This window comes from Impatiens glandulifera, chromosome 8, assembly GCF_907164915.1.
Source record: "Impatiens glandulifera chromosome 8, dImpGla2.1, whole genome shotgun sequence".
Taxonomy (NCBI): domain Eukaryota; kingdom Viridiplantae; phylum Streptophyta; class Magnoliopsida; order Ericales; family Balsaminaceae; genus Impatiens; species Impatiens glandulifera.
In genome coordinates, this window is record NC_061869.1 from 14,812,653 (window position 1) to 14,833,290 (window position 20,638).

At 27.6% G+C, this 20,638-nt stretch overlaps 1 protein-coding gene across 1 annotated transcript; it reads left to right on the forward strand.

Moving 5' to 3' along the window:
• The first annotated feature begins 8,242 nt into the window (after positions 1 to 8,242).
• Positions 8,243 to 9,948, forward strand: LOC124913057 (flavonoid 3',5'-hydroxylase 1-like). The gene is made up of 2 exons (XM_047453680.1): positions 8,243 to 9,178; positions 9,313 to 9,948. Exons 1-2 carry the CDS (start codon positions 8,243 to 8,245, stop codon positions 9,946 to 9,948), a joined length of 1,572 nt encoding a protein of 523 aa, XP_047309636.1.
• Positions 9,949 to 20,638: the final 10,690 nt, after the last annotated feature.

Here is a 20,638-nt window from a genome sequence, read left to right on the forward strand (position 1 = left end):
ACAAAAGGTTAATCCAGGGCTAAGTTTTCTCGATTAGAAAAGAGGCTTGGGTCTAATTTGAGAGTTCTGAGCATCATGAAAACCAACATAGGCGCAGAGCCAGAATAGCTTTCTCGGTCTTATGTGCACAAAAGCATCCAGAAGCGCTCGAAGCGTCGAGAAGGCGTCGAGCTCTACATGTAGAGAAACTCCTAGGTCGATTGACACCCGTGTACGCTCTAGAGTGTAGTTTTATCAGTCAAATGCTCTTCTAATGCATCCCAGGGCTAGTTTTCCGGTCCTAAGTGTCTCTATTTAGTAGAAACGCACTAATTTTCTTGTGTTAGACCTACTCTTAGTTATTTAATCAATTGGTGATCCAACTAGATCCCAAACTAAATTTAAAATTCCTAACTATGCTATTAACATATTAATAAACAATCATATAAAGTAAATCCTAGATCTAAAATCATAAAATAAAAAAATCAAATCAAAACAAATTCTTTTTTTATAGCTTGTAAGTTTTTTTTTTAAATGGCCAATTCAAAGGACGTTTTTGTTTTTCTTTTGTGTTTTACTTAAAAAAATAATTTAATATTTAAATTATGTACAAATAAGAATGAAAATAAATTAAAGCAAAATAGAAACTTATGAAATCATGCAAATGTTAATTTCATGTTATAAACAAATAAAAAGAATAAAAAAACAAAGGGATCAAAGGTAGCTTATAAAGGGGCTGCTCCTTAGATTTTTACAAAAGGGATGAAAACTTTAAGCAAGAGACTTGTGACACAACCACACTAGTTGGTGTTCTTTCTTAGATTTTGAAAGTGAGCAGATTTCTTTTTAAAAGATAGAAAGGGCAGTCAGGGACACTTGAGAGTGAAAAAGAATGGTCATTTGCAAGGTGTTAAGAGGAGGTATTTATAGGCAAAACGACAAAACCTTAGGGCCTAAAGGCCCACTTAACACCCTAACGGTCATGAAGAAAGTCTCCTCACGACCTTGTCCATTTTTTTAGTTTAATTTAATTAAAATGCCTAGTCCTAAGGAAATTTTCCTAGTCTTGGAAACTTCTTCCTTTTTTCACGATTGGATTGAGACTTCAAGATTTTCAACCATCACCATCATGAAGATGAACGTTGCATTCACCTTTTCCTCTTTAGAATTTAATTCCATGGGTCGGTCCATAGGTTGGGTCACCGGTCGGATCCGTCAACTGAATCCTTTCCTTGGCTTAACTTCGAGTTGACTTGCCTTTGATTTTGATTTTCTTGGCTCCATTCACAAATTTTATCCGGATCTTGCATGTGGATCTTGGATTGACCATTTGAAGAGTCACACATCTCCCTTCATCCTACAAAAAAAGATTTTGTTTAAAACAAAGAAGTATTTTATTTTTAATTATTCATATTTTTAAGTAATAATTCTAATTATAATAAAAATGCTAACTTACCAATTCAAAATAAATTGTAAAATTTAATCTAACAACTAATCTAGTCACAACTAATTTAATTAACAAAATTATACAAATTTAATTTTTAAGTTAAAAAAACGTTAATATATATATTTTGTATTTTGTATTTATAAATATATAAGGTATTTAAATGAAAACTTGAATATTCAAAGTATAATAATTTTCCTATTGTTATAACTTAGACAAATTACTACTTTAACTTATTAAGAATCTAAAATCAATTATTTCTAAAAACTCAATTGTTCTAAGAATAATTATCTTTAAAATAAACCCGTAAATAAATTTGAAAATTTTGTATAATAATTTTTGTCTATTTAGCCGACTCTTACCACTGAAATATTTGGTGGGTTAAATAGTATATAGAAAGTTAACTTAACAAGAATGACACAAAGTCAAATTTTATGTTTTTTAATTACATTTTTCAAACACTATAATCTTTCAATTACGTAATTTTTTATAGGTACAAAATGGCAAAGTTGTTATTTAAAAGTGTAACATGATTTATATACTCAATTGACAAAAGGAATTTATAATTTCTTAAAACGAAAATCGATCCATTTTTATTACATACATCTCTCACACACGTAAATATTATAGAAAATTTGATATTTAATATAATATTATGAGTTATATGTTAGTGACAATGCATAATCTAATTTTGATTTTTCAATTTAAACATACATATTTATAATATCAAAATTTTAATAAAAATTAATAAATAATATTTCACTATTTATTTATATTCTAAAACTATTTTTAAATATAAAAATATTATTTACCTTAAAAAAATAATAATTCAAAATAGACTTTGCATATAATTCACTGAAACTGACAAATTAATTAAATTGTAAAACAAAAATATAAAATATTATCTGTTTTTTTAAATATAAAAAATAAAAGTTGACTAAACTTTTATAAATCTAACACTGATTATCGCCGTATTGATTTTAAATAGTAAAACAAATAATAAATCTCAACAAACTCAATTATCATTCCATATAAGGTTATTTTATTTTGTATTACATATATTTTTATGTTATGTTAATAACATAAATGTTATTTGTTAATGTTTAATTTTAGACAAATCAAATTATCAAATTTAATCGCTCCAAATTTTGTGTCATATATATCATCTTCACTATCATGTTTAAATCTTTATAATATCATAAATAATAAATTATTTATATTTATTATTACTTATTATTAAATTTTTTATAAGATAGTTGGTTAGATAGTGAATGTTAGATATGATTAAATCTGGTAAGAGTTGATTTAAAAAAAAATAGAAAGAAAGTAACTTGTTAACTGTTAATAATTGAATCCATTTTCTCTCCTAATGATCTTACATTGGATTCACGTTGTTTATAATTATAAATATATATATATATATATACATATATATATATATATATATATATAGTTTTTAAATGTAACATAATATGCATAATTGAATAGCATAATGATCTAAATTAAAGATTTTATTAGATAAATATTAATTATTTACTCATAAAAAAACATTCAATTTGTAAATACTATCTAGTCATAAATCTTTAAAACTATTTAAGTTAAAGAATACTTAATTAGATAAATAAAAAATTTATATATATATATATATATATATATATATATATATATATATATATATATATATATATATATATATATATATATATATATATATATATATATATATATAACCTTGCACAATTTCAACATTACTTAACACTTTAACAAACTTTTCCAATCATTTATTTTTAAGTATCTATATATCATAATTGGTCACAATTAGTTTGCGAGTTGTTTTCAACCTTTAATAATAGTTAGAGTTCACTTCATAATTACTTTTGCTAGCTATATATTTAATGTCACTAATCATATTTTAAAAATAATAATTTTGTATTACCATTTTTTTTTTATTTAAGCGCAATAAAAACACACATAAAAATGTATAAATATAAAGACTAAAATATGGCACCAAAATAAAAAATAAAATAACAAGCACAATTATAAATAGAAGACAATTAATTCTACAAACTTTCCCAAATAAATATTAAAAAACGTCATTAACGATAAGATAAAGAAAAGACGAAATATCAATCAATAAATCACGTAAATACCACAAAATTTACGTAAAAATTCATAACGAGAAAAACCATGGATAAAAAAAACTTTTCATATTGTTAAAATAAAAAACTATAACTTAAAAAACGAGAAAAATAATTACAAATATTATATGTGTTTAAATAAAATTTTAATTAAAATTGGGTCACATAATTGGGTCAAATAAAACCCAATATCAAAAAGTTAAAATTTTATTTTATTATATTTTATTATATTTTTATACCTAGTGATTCAAGTCCATCGTATCTAACATCAAAATTAAATTTTTTTAACCACCGCAAAATCAGACTCACTTTATTATGATTCAAGCTTGCAAGGTGAGTTCGAGATATTTTTTTATTTTCTTCTAATACCTAAAGAATATATTATAAACGAGAACATAATAATGATTTAAGCATCACTTTAAAATAAATTATTACACCCAACATTAATTAATAACATAAAGAAGTTGGATTAAAAAAGAAATCAGCCAAGATCTATAAACATGTACAACAGCAAGGCATATTTAATTATGACCTTATATATATGATTATGTAATCTTGTTTGAAATGGAAATTTATCTCGGATGAGAAATCTCCATATTTGTGGACTCTTATGTGAAAGAGAATGAGTTAATTTTCAAATAATTATTCAGAGTCCATATATTTAAATCATTCCATTTTAATGCATATTTTTATTTAGTACCCGAAAGCATAGTTAAGCATATGCAATTATTACATATGCCATGACCTAACATTTTATTTATTTATTTATATTAAGAAATTACTAAAGTAATGAAGTTATTTCAATGGAAAAAGAGATAAATATTTTGAAAAGTAATCTACATTCAATATGAAATGCATTTTTTTGATTTTATTTCAATTTTTATTTAAAATGTGTTTAAACGAAAATGACATATCAAATAAAAAAAAAAAATATATAAAAATAAATAAGTGAACCAAGTTTAAATTAAATAATCTTCTACAATTTTGAGCTATTCTATTTTTGTATCTTCTTCTTCTCCGGTGTTTAAGCGTTAAAATCTTGATAGGTAAATTATAACTTTTACTTTTATTATTTTATATATTTTTTTTCAAATAGGATTTTATTCTATGAAAGAAGATTAGAACTATACATATTTTAATTTAGAACTTTTAGTAAAAATTGAATATAAATCTTATTTTATATTCTACACTCTCAATATTTTTGTAATAAACAATCCAATTGTGGACTATAATTGGTAATTAGTTAATAAGATTTCAATTTCATAAACTTATTTAAATTTGGGAGAGAAGGAATTCATGATTCATTTTAATATTTCTATTTATTTAAAAGTATATAATTTTTATTATTAACTAAGGTTGAAAGTAATGAAATATTTTACCTTTTCTAGAAAAACAAAAAACAAAAAAATAAGGTAAAGTAAAATGAATAAGAATAATCAAAACAAATGTTTATTTACCTAGCAAATAATCTAAATACAGAAATTAAAAAAACAAGATTGGTCCTATAAATAAATATCCCAAATGATTTATGGTCAAGAATATGCAACATAGAAATCATTTCAAATCTTCAAGTTTGATGAACTTCATTAATGAACTCGCGCTTGGGGCAATATTGTTCCTTGTAATTCTAGTGTTGGTTCATTATCTCCTCTACTTAAATTCTTCACGCAAACTTCCTTCCGGATAGATTGGTTTTCCATTACTCGGTGCATTTCCTTATGAATTGAAACTTGTTTAGAGATTGAAGTTCTCATGTTCAATTGATTTCAAAGATCTAGATGAAACGAAGAAGATCTAGATAACTGAAAAATGAGGTTTATTTCGAAATTAGGATGAACAGTGAAACTTTGAATGCAAATATGAAGTTTAGATATATCTCGAATAATTTTCTTGCTTTGCACTTTTGTATTTGGACTGATCTTAAGGCTTAAATACTTGATCTAATGAAATTTATAAGCTTGTTATTCAAAAGTATAACATGGTTTATATAGTCGAGTGACAAAGGAGATTATAATTTATTAAAATAAAAGATAAAAAAAATGGACCAATTTTATGTCATTTTCATACCTACATCAACATATATCAATATATCTAATTTTCTTTTCAATTTAACCTACATATTTATTTTTGATAAAATTCATAAATTATATTTCATTATTTATTTATATTCTAAAACTATTTTTAAATAAAAAATTATTATTTACTGTAAAAAAAAGTATGTAATAATTCAAAATAGACTAATCAAATTTACATCAACTTCACTATCAATTTTTTATCAGCATATTTATTTGTATATTGACGAGTCAAATTGTAAAAACAAAAATATAAATTATTATCTATTTATTGTAAAAACAAAAATATAAATTATTATCTATTCTTTTCTCTCCCTCATTCTTCTTCGTGGATCAGAAGGATCCTTTTGTTTTTAACGTAAAAAAATAAAAGAAAACAAAACTTATTGTGTATTGATTTTAAATAGTTAAACAAATAATAAATTCAACAAACTTGTGATATATTATTCAATAAAAAAATATTTTATTTTGTATAAACATATTTTTATTTTATAACTTGATCATGTTTAATTTTAGACATACAAAATGATCCGTTTTTAAGTTTTGTGCCAATTATATCATCATTATTCTCTTGTTTAAATCTTTAATTTTATAATATCATAAATAATAAATTATTTATATTTATTATTTGATTTTTTAATATTTTATATATCTTAAATAATTTCGTGTTAAATTTGAGATATAAATAATTATTTGTTAAGTTGATTAAAAAAAACAATTATAGTGTCAAAAAATTATTAAAAACTGTATAATTGGTTAGATAGGGAAGGTTAAATATGATCAAATATTGTAAGTTTATTTTTTAAAATGTTTTTACAAAGTAGTGTGTTAAAGTTATTTGACTCAAGGATAACTAATTTATTACGGAAGGAGGACTTCGTTGTCTATACAGAAATATTATTATTATTATTATTATTATTATTATTAGTTTTTAGTGTACCATAATTTGCATCATTTGAATATAATAATGATCAAAATTAAAGATTTTATTAGGTAAATATTAATTTATACTCAAAAAAATATTAAATTTTATTTATTTTTAATTATAATGAATACTCAAACTCACTGTCTTATAGTCATAAATCTTTAAAACTATGTTAAGTTAAAGAATATTTAATTAGATAAATATTTTTTTTTTTTTACATTTCTAAATAATTTCACTCATTTAGTCAGTAAAAATAATGCACTTAATAATGTCACCAACTATAGCTAACTTTGCACTACCTAAAACCTTAACAAACTTCCCCAATATCATTTATATTTAAGTGTCTATATATCATAAGTCACAAATAATTTATTGGTTGTTTTCAACATTTAAAAATAGTTTAGAGTTCATTCCATAATTTATCAGTTATATAGATTTTTTTTTTTAGAAAACATCACATCAGTTGAATACGATAAATAAAAAATATCAATTCATTTGTAACTAAATAATTCACCAAAAAATAACCAATTGATTAAAAAAATAGCCAAAATCTATAAACATATAAAACAACACGACATAATTAATATTGGGCCATATTTAATTATGACCTAATATATGATTTTGTAATCTTGAAATGGAACTTTATCTCGTATGAGAAATCACCATATTTGTGGACTTTTGTGTGAAAGAGAATTCAATTTCCAAATGACCCTTAATTAATATTTATACATTTCACCTCTTATTTATTTATGTGATCTTTATCATTCCATTTTATTGTATATTTTTTTGTAGTGCCTCGAAAGCATTGTTAAGCATATGCAATAATTAAATATGTCATGACCTAACATTTTATTTATTAATATTAAGAAACTAAAATAATTGCTACTTGAAGTTATTAATTACAATCAAAAAAGAGTTTTGAAAAATAATTTACATTCAATATGAAATGCATATTTTAAAATTTTATTTAAAAAGTCATTTAAACGAAAATGAGAAATAAAAAATAACACAAACAAAAAATAATAATTAGAATAAGTGAATCAAGTTTAATTAAAAACAAGCAATTTTGAGTCATTACAATTTTTTATCATCTACCTCTCCAATTTATATATTGTTAAAAATCTTTTTCGTATGAATAACTTTTACTTTTGTTATTTTATAAAAAAAAAATTCAAAGAGAATTTATTCTTTAGAAGAAAATTAGAACTTTTCATATTTTAATTTAAAATATTTTTACTTAAAATTGAATATAAGTCATATTTTATATATTCTACACTCTCAATATTTTTTAATAAACAATCTAATTGTGGATTAGAATTGGTAATTAGTTAATAATATTTCAAGTTCATAAACTTATTTAAATTTGGGAGAGATGGATTCATGATTCATTTCAATATTTCTTTTTATATAAGAGTATATAATTTTTATTATTAACTAAGGTTGAAAGTAATGAAATATTTTACCTTTTCTAGAAAAATAAAAAAACAAAAAAACTAAGGGTAAAGTAAAATGAATAAGAATAACCAAGACAAAGGTTTATTTACCTACCAAATAATCTAAATACAGAAATTTTAAAAAATAGATCATGGCTATTAATGTTAGATTGAAAACATCATGAAAAACATAATATTGTGTAACGTTTCTTTATAGTGTTATATTGGTCCTATAAATATCCATATGGTTTATGGTCAAGAATATGCAACATATAGATCTTTTCAATTCTTCAAGTTTGATGGACTTCATCCATGAACTCGCTTTTGGAGCAATCTTGTTTCTTGTAACTCGAGTGTTTGTTCATTATCTTCTCCACTTAAATTCTTCACGCAAACTTCCTCCCGGACCGGTCGGTTTTCCATTACTTGGTGCACTTCCTTATTTGGGATCCATGCCTCATGTTTCTTTAGCCCAAATGGCTAAAAAGTATGGTCCGGTCATGTACATGAAGGTTGGCATGCACGACATGGTGGTGGCATCAAGCCCGGAATCGGCTCGAGCCTTTCTCAAAACCCTAGATATGAACTTCTCGAACCGACCTGTAGATGGCGGTCCTACATACCTCGCATACAACGCCCAAGACATGGTATTTGCATCTTATGGTCCTAAGTGGAGGTTACTAAGAAAACTGAGTAACCTACATATGCTAGGTCAAAAGGCCCTCGATGAATGGGGTAGAGTTCGGATTGTTGAGATCGGTCACATGCTTCGAACCATGAACGAGTCTAGCAAAAGATGCGAGCCAGTTGTGGTCCCCGACATACTATCGTATGCAATGGCCAATATGATAGGTCAGGTTATGCTTAGCAAGAGAGTGTTTGAGACCAAAGGGTTTGAGTCTAACACGTTCAAGGACATGGTGGTGGAGCTCATGACCATTGCGGGTTACTTCAACATTGGAGATTTCATACCTATATTGGAGCCAATTGACCTACAAGGGATTAAGAGAAAAATGATAGGCTTGCAAAAGAAGTTTGATGATCTACTAACGCGGCTCGTGGAGGAGCACAAAGCGTCGGCCCACGAACGGAAGAAAAGTCCCGATCTTCTAGATGTCCTCCAAATTCACGAGGAAAAATTTGGCGACGAAAGACTAACTGCTACAAATACTAAGGCTGTTTTATTGGTATTGTTCTCTACAAATTTAGGAAAATATTGAACTTATAGAATTAGTACAATTATGGATATACCATGACAAATTTAATTGCTACATTTTATCAATATTATTGCTTGACTATAAGCAATTTTTCGTGTAATTAGGATTTATTATCAGCCGGTACCGATACATCATCAAGTGCGATAGAATGGGCTTTAGCGGAATTGTTGAGCAACCCAAAACTCATGGACAAGGCACACGAGGAAATGGACCGCGTTATTGGAAAAGAGCGAAGGCTAGAGGAGACCGACTTACCCAAGTTGCCTTACCTACAAGCCATATGCAAAGAAGCTTTTCGCAAGCATCCTTCTACTCCACTAAACCTCCCCCGAATCTCAACACAAGCATGTGAAGTAAACGGCTACTACATCCCTAAAAACACGAGACTTAGTGTCAACATATGGGCGATAGGGCGCGACCCTTCCGTGTGGGAGAATCCGACAGAATTCAATCCCGAGCGATTCTTGGAGGGGAAAATGGCAAAGGTGGATCCTAGGGGGAACGATTTCGAGTTGATCCCGTTTGGGGCGGGTAGGAGGATTTGTGCCGGGGCTAGAATGGGGATCGTGATGGTTGAATACTTATTGGGAACCATGATTCACTCGTTCGATTGGAAGGTTCCGGATGATGTGGTAGAGCTAAACATGGATGAAATCTTTGGACTTGCACTTCAAAAGGCCATTCCTCTATCAGCTTTGGTCACTCCAAGGTTGTCTCCAAATGCTTATTCTACCAATTAGCTAGCTAGGGAGGAATTTCTTTATAAAAATAAATAAGTCATTAATTTGTTTGTGACTTATATTTTTCCAAAATTGCTTGTTTGCTTGCATGTTTTGTTCCTCTCTAACGAATAATTTTAATATAGATTCACTTGCTTTTTGCTTTTTGATCTTTTGTTTTTTTAAGATTTGTTTATGAATTGTTTTAAAGAATTTTGTTAGATAGAAAGACGGGTTATTTGAGATTTGTGTAGGATAATTTTTGTTTGTATTTAAATATAAATTAATAAAAATATAAAATATATGTATTTTTATATTTTAGTTGATAAATGAAATAATTAAAACGTTTTAAATGAAAGTTAAAATAATGATAGTGACATTTGTGAAGTGTAATGCAAACTTTTTATATTAAAATTAAATTAAAATTTTTTTCTATAATAAATAAAAAATCTTATCTTTTATTTTATGTATTTTTTTCATATGTATTGAATATATAAAAAAATTTATTTGAGTAATTTTGTATTTATTTAAAGCATGTTTGTTTGAGTTTGTAGAATTTTTTAATGTTGAAAATTAATATTACCATATTTCAACTTAAGATATTATAAGTAAGAATTGAAACTCTAATATTATCTTTTAAAATCAATCTTATCACTTAATTAAACTACCTTAATGAGTTAAAAAAATAATAATTAAATTTATTTTATTAACTCTTTTATCAATCACATAAATTAATTCATTAACTCAAATTATTTTAAAAAATATATATATATTATCATTATATAATACTTTTAGAAAAAAAAAAAAAACTCACATTCTCAACTTGTTGATACCGAGAGTTTTTTATATTTTCACTAAACAATATATTTTTTTTTTTTTAAATTATTTATTTTTTTTGTTAATATTATATATGTAAAAGAATTAAACAGGAAAAAGAAAGGAAGTATCTTGTTCTTGACTGATCATGTTTGTAAATAGGTCAGTATTCTTTTCCTCTCATTCGTTTATGAGATAGACAATATTGAAATTAAACATAATCTAATATTAATATTAAATATTTATTTCTCTTAAAATCTATATATAATAACGATTTAATATGATTTATTAAACTTACAATAAAATTATAAATTTATATTTTCTCATTATTTTTTTATTTCTATTTTCTAAATAAAAATGGAATCAATCGCCTTCGGTTGAGGTTTAGATTGAAATCAATTGCCTTCGATTGATGTTCATAAATTGTGAAGTTATGAACTTTGGTTGTATATGGACTGAATGGATTTCAAATTAGAAATTTAGTGTGATCGCACCCATGACATGTTGTCTACGTACTCTTATAACAAGGAGAGATCAGGTACGAACGTAGTTCGTAACTTGTGAGTTATGAACTTTGGGATTTTGTGAATGAATTTCATCACACGTGCCTTAGACGAAGTATCTTTTGAGCATGTCGGTGTTGAAGGGTACTGAGAGTTCTTCGCCATCTAAGATGGTCAATCGCGTGGCGCCACCTGAAAATACCTTTGTGATGAGGTAGGGTTCTTCCCATGGTGTTTGGAATTTCCCTTTAGGGTCTAATATCTGTAAGTTCTTCTTTAGGACTATATCTCCTTCTTGAATGTTCCTAGGTTTCACCTTCTTGTTGAAAGCTATGGTCATTCATCTTTGATATGTGCGTGTGACATAACACGTTTAACCTCTTGTCTTCCATAAGGGCTAGTTGATTGTACTGTGACTTACACCAATCTTCTTCCACTACTTGTGTCTCAAGGTGAACTCTCAGAGTATGGCTCTCGACTTCAATAGGTTATACTACATCCATTCCGTAAACCAATGCGAATAGTGTTTCTCCCATTGACGTTCAAATGGTTGTTATGTAGCCCTAGAGGGCATATGATAGATTCTCGTGTCAATCCTTGTAAGTCTAAGTCATATTCTTAATGATTGCGATGACATTCTTATTTGCTGCTTCTACTGCACCGTTCGTTTGAGGGTGGTACTTGACATAATTACAAAACCAAGTAAAACACCTTTGTTTTTTTTATTTTAGTTAGATTTTCTCATTTTAAATCGTTTAAAATTTTCTTCGATTAAAAATATTTGATAATCTTTTCAGTGTTTCATATTGTTTCTTCTTCAGTGGACATCCACTCTCCTCCTATTTTTCTAAGTACTGTTTCATATTGTGAATTAATTCTGACTCGGACGTTTTGTCCGAGGTTATAAAATCATAAATTATTACTTCATTATGAAAAACATTGTTCAAAATGTTAGAAAAATGAATTGTTCTGGAGAATTAAATCAGCTAAAAAATAATTGTTTGTTTCAGATCGTTATTAATCGGTTTTAGTGTGCCCTTGACGCCTCTTCATCTAACTCAACGACATTAACATCATACACTAGGAACGAATTATCTTTAGCCACTGGCACCGGGATGATACTGTCATCAATGAGATCTTGTATTTTGTGTTTAACCGTGAAGTTAGGATCGGTGGAGTGCCCCTTGAGTTGATGGTACTAGCACCACTCGTTTACCCTTCTACCTAAAGCTTCTTTACCAGGTTCTGCATTAACACTTGTATCTACTTCTTCGATAGTAAGAATTTTAGAGCCTTCAAGGCTTACATTCCTAAATCATCGAATACCCTAAATGGTGGAACATTGGTGGTTCCTTGTTGAGAGGGTGCTTGAATCTGCCTTGAAGGAAATGGTTGTCTTTGAGGGAATAATTGTCTTGGAGGATGCGCTTCTCCATTGTTTTTATCTACTCAGATTCTAGAAAAATGACCGATCTTTGTCTTCTTTCACAAGTTGTACTTAGGCGGTGATGAAAATGGCTTTTTCCTTTCTTTAACTTCCTTTCTAAGTGCATCATCGTACCCTTCTCCAGCACTAGTGAGATCTTTCAAGTAACGATACTCGGGCCCTGTCAGTTTCTTTGTATATTGTACGATCATATTAACGTACAACATATCGACTTGTGTTTGTTCACTATGCAGCTCATCCAGTTCCATTGCAACTTATTTCCATTGGTTCACAAAGCTCTCAAAAGTCTCATTCGGGCCCTAGCGGATCTGACGTAGCTTTCTGTTCGGGTTTGTCAACCTTGACAAACATGGAAAACCTTGGCTAACTCTTCGACTGTCTGATATTGAGAGATGTTTTGACGCATATACCACTTTAAGGTCGTATCTTCCAAATATAGATGAAACACTTGAGTCAACGTAGCTTCACCCAGGTTGTATGGCATCAAGTTGATGATATACTCGGTCATGAAGGTTGCAGGTTCCTTCTTTCTCGAGTATTTCAGCAGATTAGGCAGCTTGAGTCCGTGAGGTATGGAATCGTTCTTTGTAACTTCCATGATATATCTCCATGTCTCCATATCCCTAGAGATACCTTGCGTTGAAGGCTCATTCAACTTCCTCATAATATCGTTTTGCGTCTTCCTCTTCTTGGCCATCTCATCTTCGTGATTCAAAGGTTTTCCAGTCATCGAACCAACTTTTCCTTCAAGAGATAATGATGTTCTTATGTTACACCATATCCCCTCTCAAGCTCTCCTATTAACTTCTTTGACCTCGACACCATGCTACGTTGTTGCCCGCTTCCCTTGGTTAATATGGGCTATCCATGACAACTGTCTATCAGCCTCTTATTTAGCCTCTTCATTGGAATCAGCTCAATCCTCAACCTCAATGCTCTTTCTGTCAGTATCCTTCGCTCACTCAAATTGGAACAAAGGGTTATTGTTGGAGGTATATGGATAAAGTTGTGGTTGTGGACCGATAGGAGGAACCATTTCCCAACCTGTGCCATCAAAAGAACCAACTTGTATTCTAAAGCCTTCAAGTCATCATTACTGGCCATAGTCTCTACTTGGATGATGGTAAAGTGATATGACCTTCGTCCTTACGTGGGTTGCTCCTCTAAGTCAGACACAGCTCTTGCGTAACGTCCTGAAACTGGGTCACATACATAGTAGCGACCTGTGATTGGATCAAGTGAGGTGGCCAAAGAATAAAGATTTATGTTCAAAGGAATACAATGAGTTTGAAACCTTTAGCAAAATAAGACAAGCAACGTTTCTTGTATGCACATAATCCTTAATACATAATAGACGCTCAATTTACCCATTCACAATATATAATATGTAGACAAAGACGAGTAAAATAGGAATGAGTTATTTTATTAAAATCCTAAGTGTTTTGAATAAAGTCGTAAACACAATAGACATAAAATGAAAATAAACATCCATCATCCTCTCATTACAAGTTTTTCTCTCAAGCACGACAAGGTTTAAATAGAGAGTTGTATTCCAGCATTATTCCAAGTGGGTAAGATCTCCTCATGACATGCTCATCTTTCTTGCGTTCCTCTGAGCAATTCTCGTGCCTCTTTTCCATGCCTCGAGATCTTCCATTACTGTTGATAATTTATTGGCTCTAATGGCCTCAAGTTTCCCCTAGATGCTTAAATTATGCCTGCGTTCTTCGATGGTGCCTTTCTTGTCCATATTTACGTCTAGAAACTAAGTAATAAAGACACAATGAAAATAAACTAGTTACATTAGATTCTTCTTTTAGCTTCTCTAGGTTTTCTTTGATTTTTCTCCTTTAAAATTCTTGGATTTAGCCTGAAAACTTCAAGGTTGTATACTTGTTCATAGAATTTTTTAAATTTTGAATGAATAAACTAATCGCCTAGATATATCTATATGCATACACGTATTTATCATATAGACAAATATCAAGTATTGTAAAAAGGCTTCATGGCGTGGCTTTGTTGCTCGATAGGACAAGACAAGGCAACAACCTGGTAAAATTGGATTTTTTGGATTTTTTATCTAACGTTTGAAGTGGCTTAAGAGAAGAGTCGATCTGCTAATAAGGAAAGTCCTAAGACCGTCGATGGAAGTGGGACTCTACAATTTGGACGTTTCACATCACCGCTGTTTTAAAATCCCTCATTTTCAAGAGTATGGGATATTTGAAAAAAAAGGTTAATCCATGATTTTTCCTAGGTTTTCCTTAACTTACAAATCACACAAAGCCTTCTTGGCTTGGGGTGAGGGTATCATCCACATTGACTACCCTTAACTAATAAAATATAGATGTTTGAGCTTCATCAAAAAATGTATACTCACACACATTCATATTGGAGCTCCAAGTCTCATGCAAATAGTCAAGTAATGATAACATGGAGATTAATTAAAGTGTAAAATAATTTCAATACGAGGTAAAATTTACTTTTGGAGCTAAACGTTGAATGTGCCTAGTAGAGTTGCTAGAAAACTGTGATCAATTTTTTACGTCGACATCGACAGATTGATTTTTTTTTTCCGAATCTCTATTTTTTTTAAAAGATAAGATTTGAAAAGAAAGTAAAATGTGAGGGGAATTAATTTTAAGGTTTGAAAAATTTAAGTTTAAAAAAATGAGGTTTTGTAGACAACTCCATAACTTAAATCTCGTCGAATCTGAAAGAGATTGGGAGTTTTTTAATTGAAAATATGTCATAGGCCTACTTTAAGTTTTTTCAATTTTAATTTCCTCACGACTAAAGAGTCGCCACCTAATTTTAAAATTAAAAAATTATGAGATTGAGTTCGGCGTTTGGTTACGTGTGGAAAAGGGTTTTATAGACACTTTATCCCAAAACGGCCTAAGGTCTCTACTAATTAACTTTGGCCGTTTTTAAAATATTTTACATCTTACAATGTTTTTAAAATATTTATATGCTAACCTAGGATCACATAAGCCACAAACTTAGATAAAAGTAAAGCCAACAAAAAAACAAATGAAAAGACTAGCCTAAACAAGACACAAAATATAAAAAATATGCACAACGACCGTGGTTAGCTTTCATGGTACTATAACTAGAGTTTTAGCCGAGGTGTAAACCCAGATCGGTCGAAATATGCACCCTCGGTCCTCAGAATTCAGGTGCAGCCAACATTGGTCCCTGGTCAGTAGTAGCGGTCCCAAGTGCAACAAACAACATCGATCATGGGCTAGCCACGAGTGTGAGAGCTCTTGGTCCTAGGTTATCCATGGGTGTAGGAGCTCTTAGTCCTAGGTTACCCACGGGTGTAAGAGCTCTTGGTCCTAGGTTAGCAACGGGTGTAGGAGCTTTTAGTCTTGGGTTAGCCATGGGTATAGGATCTCTTGGTCATGGGTTAGCCATGAGTGTAGGAGCTCTCAGTCTTAAGTTAGCCATAGGTGTAGGAGCTCTCAGTCCTGGGTCCTCGGTGTAGAAATCTTCAATCATCGATCCTCGGTGCTCTATGCTCTATCTTCGGTCCTCGGTTATCGGTGATTAATCATCGATGCTCGGTCCTCGATCTTTGATCCTCGATGCTTATTTTTTCATTGGTCCTCGATCCATGGTCATCATCAGGTGTAGTTTGTGGGTCTTAATCGTCTCTATAACAACAAACCTGGTGTTCTTTCGGTTTTCGATCTAACCCTAATCTAACTAACTTTTGGTGATCCAAATGGATCCCAAATCACATCAAACTTTTCGGAATATATATTAACATGTAAATAAACATTTATATAAACTAAAAATCTTAATTCTGACAATTATAAAATTAAAATCAAATGTGTAAGCTCTACAAATCTACCTACCCAATTTATAAAATTAAAATAATTATTTTGATTTATTTTCAAATAAATAAAATCAAAATAATTATTTCCAAAACCTAATTAAAAAATTAATTAAATTAATTATTGTGATAATCAAAACCTAATTAATTAAGAATAATGGCCAAATAAAATAAATAAAATTATTTGGGATAAATGTTGTACTCATTCTATCTCAAAATAATTTTAGAAAATTAAAAGATTAAAATAAATAATTTAGGATAAAATGTGGTTTCCATTTTATCCCCAAAAATTATTTATTTAGCCATAAAATATGCAAGAAATAAAATAAATTGACAAAATATTTTTCATATTTATTTTAAATATTTTGTGTATTTTAAAGATTTAAAAATAAAGCCAAAAGTGTGAAAGAAAAATCAATTTCAAATAAACCCTTAAGATTTTAAAATAAAAATAAAATATGTAATCGGGTGTAGCCAAATACAAAAAATTGTTATAGCTGAAGTCGCGACCATCGAATGGATGCTGGATTTTCATCCAATGCCCGCTGCAATAAAGGGAATGCACTTCCATGAAGCAGTAGATCAGGTAACGTTCGTTAACTAAAATGTGACCGAACGCGATGGAAACCAAACAGAATGCGGACGGAACGTTGCGTGTCTACATTTTTGCCCAAAATGATGTTGTTTTATCCCTAGATCGTCATCTTCGCTGCGACGTCGGAAGGATAAGAATAACAACCATCTTTTATTTTTCAAAGATGGAACTAGGCTGTTTCTAAATGGTTTGACTCCATTCAAAAGCTGAAATGATCACCCTACTTCAGTGATCATTTCCCTACATCTATAGGCATTATTGATGCTTATTTTGTCAACTAGCCGGAAGAACAACCAAAACACCATAAGTGGTGTTTGACAAATTCGAGCCACTTGGCTCCCTATACCTAGTGTTTGACAAATTCGAGCCAATTGGCTCCCTATACCAACTTTGGGAGGCTATAAATAGACTCCCTTAATAATTGATATAAACTTGAAACGGTTAAAAATAAAATTAAAAATGATATATATTTGTTTTGAACTTGCAATCTAACAAAACAAATAGAACCATTTAACCAACTAAGCTAATAAAACTTTATATTTTAAATTTTACACAAAATTGGATTAACGCGCGACATTAATAACAATATAATCTATATATATATAATAATGTTTAATTTGAATTTGTTAGGTCGAGAACTGTGGTTAATTTATATATATATAATATATATATATATATATATATATATATATATATATATATATAAAAGAGTAAATGGATACTTAGATCGGATCGTGGGTTGACTCGCCCATAAACTTTAAACAATTAAAAATTTTATATGTATCAAATGTTGATCAGAATGTTGGGATGCACTCGGAAACATAAAAAACTAAATAAATTCAACAACAAAAAATTTACAATAATATTAAAATATGTACTTAGTGTGTCTTATATTTAATAAATAAAATTATATATAGATATATATATCATTATTAACGAAATTATTTTTATTTAATATTAGGATAAGAGATATAATTATTTTTATTATATTTTTTTTAGAGTATGAAAATTTTATATAATATATATAGTTATTCAAAATGTAACTTACAAAATATATGTATATATATATATATACACAAAATTATAAAATTATGTTAACAATCATAAGTGGTCTAGCGGTTTAAGTGTTAATATTTCATACTTAAGACCATGGTTCGAATCCCTTTAAAAGTAATTATTATATGTGGGTGCGCGAACATTGGTAAATGAAGCGGAAACGAAAATGTCGGCTTTAGTAATGCAAACATTGGTGAGAAAACTTCAAGGTTCGTCCACTGAGGGTGATTCAGAGCATAAGTTCATGCCGAAAAGTGTAATTGAATGCTGGGAATGTCGGCTTGAGTAAAGCCTTCGTCAATAGGGATGATTCAGGGTCTAAAATCATGCTGAAATGTGTAATTGAATATTTAAGAATGCAGCCATGAAGACCGCACAAATCTTCAATGGAGGGTGAGCAAATGACATAGTGAAATTTTAGATGATATATATATATATATATATATATATATATATATATATATATATATAAGATATTTTAATAATGTATTTTTTTTAGTATTAAAATTATTAATTATATATATATATATAAATCCATAAAATATAGTAAATATTTGTTATTTTAATTGTTAATATTCTTATATAGGTATATTTTTAAAAAATATATAAATTAGAAAAGAAATTTAAAAATATATTTAACTAAATATGTCAAGTTTTAAAGTGATCGAAATTTTTATATTTATTATTATAAAAAATTAAAATAAGACATTATATACTTGAATTAATATTTTAAAATTGAAGAAAAATTAAAAAAAAAATTATCAATATATATATATTTAATATATTATTAATTGAAAAGACTGAAATAAAAGAAATAAAAAAAATTAAAAATATATTAAACTAAATATGTAAATATTTTAAGTTTTAAATTTATTGAGAAATGTATTTGATACTTATTTATTATTATAAAATAACAAATTAAATACTTGAAAGTATCATCTATTCATTACCATATATATATATATATATATATATATATATATATATATATATATATATATATATATATATATATATATATATATATATATATATATATATATATATATATATATATATATATATATATGTTAATTTTAAATAATTTATTATTATAAAAAAATTAGGACATTTTATATGAACCCTTTTTTTATTAGAACATCTTTTTATTTAATTATTATATTAATTTAATTATTTTTTAATATTGGCCAATTATCTATTATAATAATTTATTATTATAAAAAATAAATTAATACACTGTGTATAATACTTTTATTCACGCGTTCATCAAATTTTGTGTAGAATTTAAAATATTTATAAATGTCGCGCATTCATTCATTTTGTTATGTTGCAAATTTTAAGTATACATATAACCTTTTTAATTTTATTATATATATATATATATATATATATATATATATATATATATATATATATATATATATATATATATATATATATATATATATATATATATATAACCACCTATTTAAAATAAATTGTCAAAAATTACCTAAAATATATATATATATATATATATATATATATATATATATATATATATATATATATATATATATATATATATATATATATATATATATATATATATATACATATATATATATATGCATACAAAAAATTTAAATTAAAATCAACAATCATAAAGTGGTCTAACGATTAAAGTTATCAATTTCATATATGAGACCATGGGTTCGATGGTCATTATGATGGTATATATGGGGATGAAAAAATTGAAGGAGAATATTTGGTGTTATAAGACTAAAATGAGTATGACAATGGTGGTGGTATGCATGAGATTAAAGATATGTTGGTATAAGACTAAATGACAATGGTGGTGGCATATATATGGGGATGAAGAAATTAAAAGAGGAGATATAGTGATATAAGACTAAAATTATAATAATATATTAATAAATAATTATATATACATAATAATAATTATATTTATATTAACTATTTTATAATTTATATATATATATATAATTACCTATTTAAAATAAATTGTCAAAACTTACCTAAAACAGATATATGCATATATAAAATTTTAAATTAAAATCAACAAGCATAAATGGTCTAGCGATCAAAGTGATGGTATATATATGGGGATAAAGAAATTAAAGGAGGAGATACGGTGATATAAGACTAAAATTATAATAATATATATAATAATATATTAATAAATAATTATATATGCAAAATAATAGTTATTATATTTATATTAATTATTTTATAATTTGTATATATATATATAACCACCTATTTAAAATAAATTGTCAAAATTTACCTTAAGCATATATATGCATACACAATACATAAAATTTTAAACTGAAATCAACAATCATAAGTGGTCAGCGATCAAAGTGGTGGTATATATATAGGGATAAAGAAATTAAATGAGGAGATATGGTGATATAAGACTAAAATAATAATAGTGGTTGTATATGAGAATT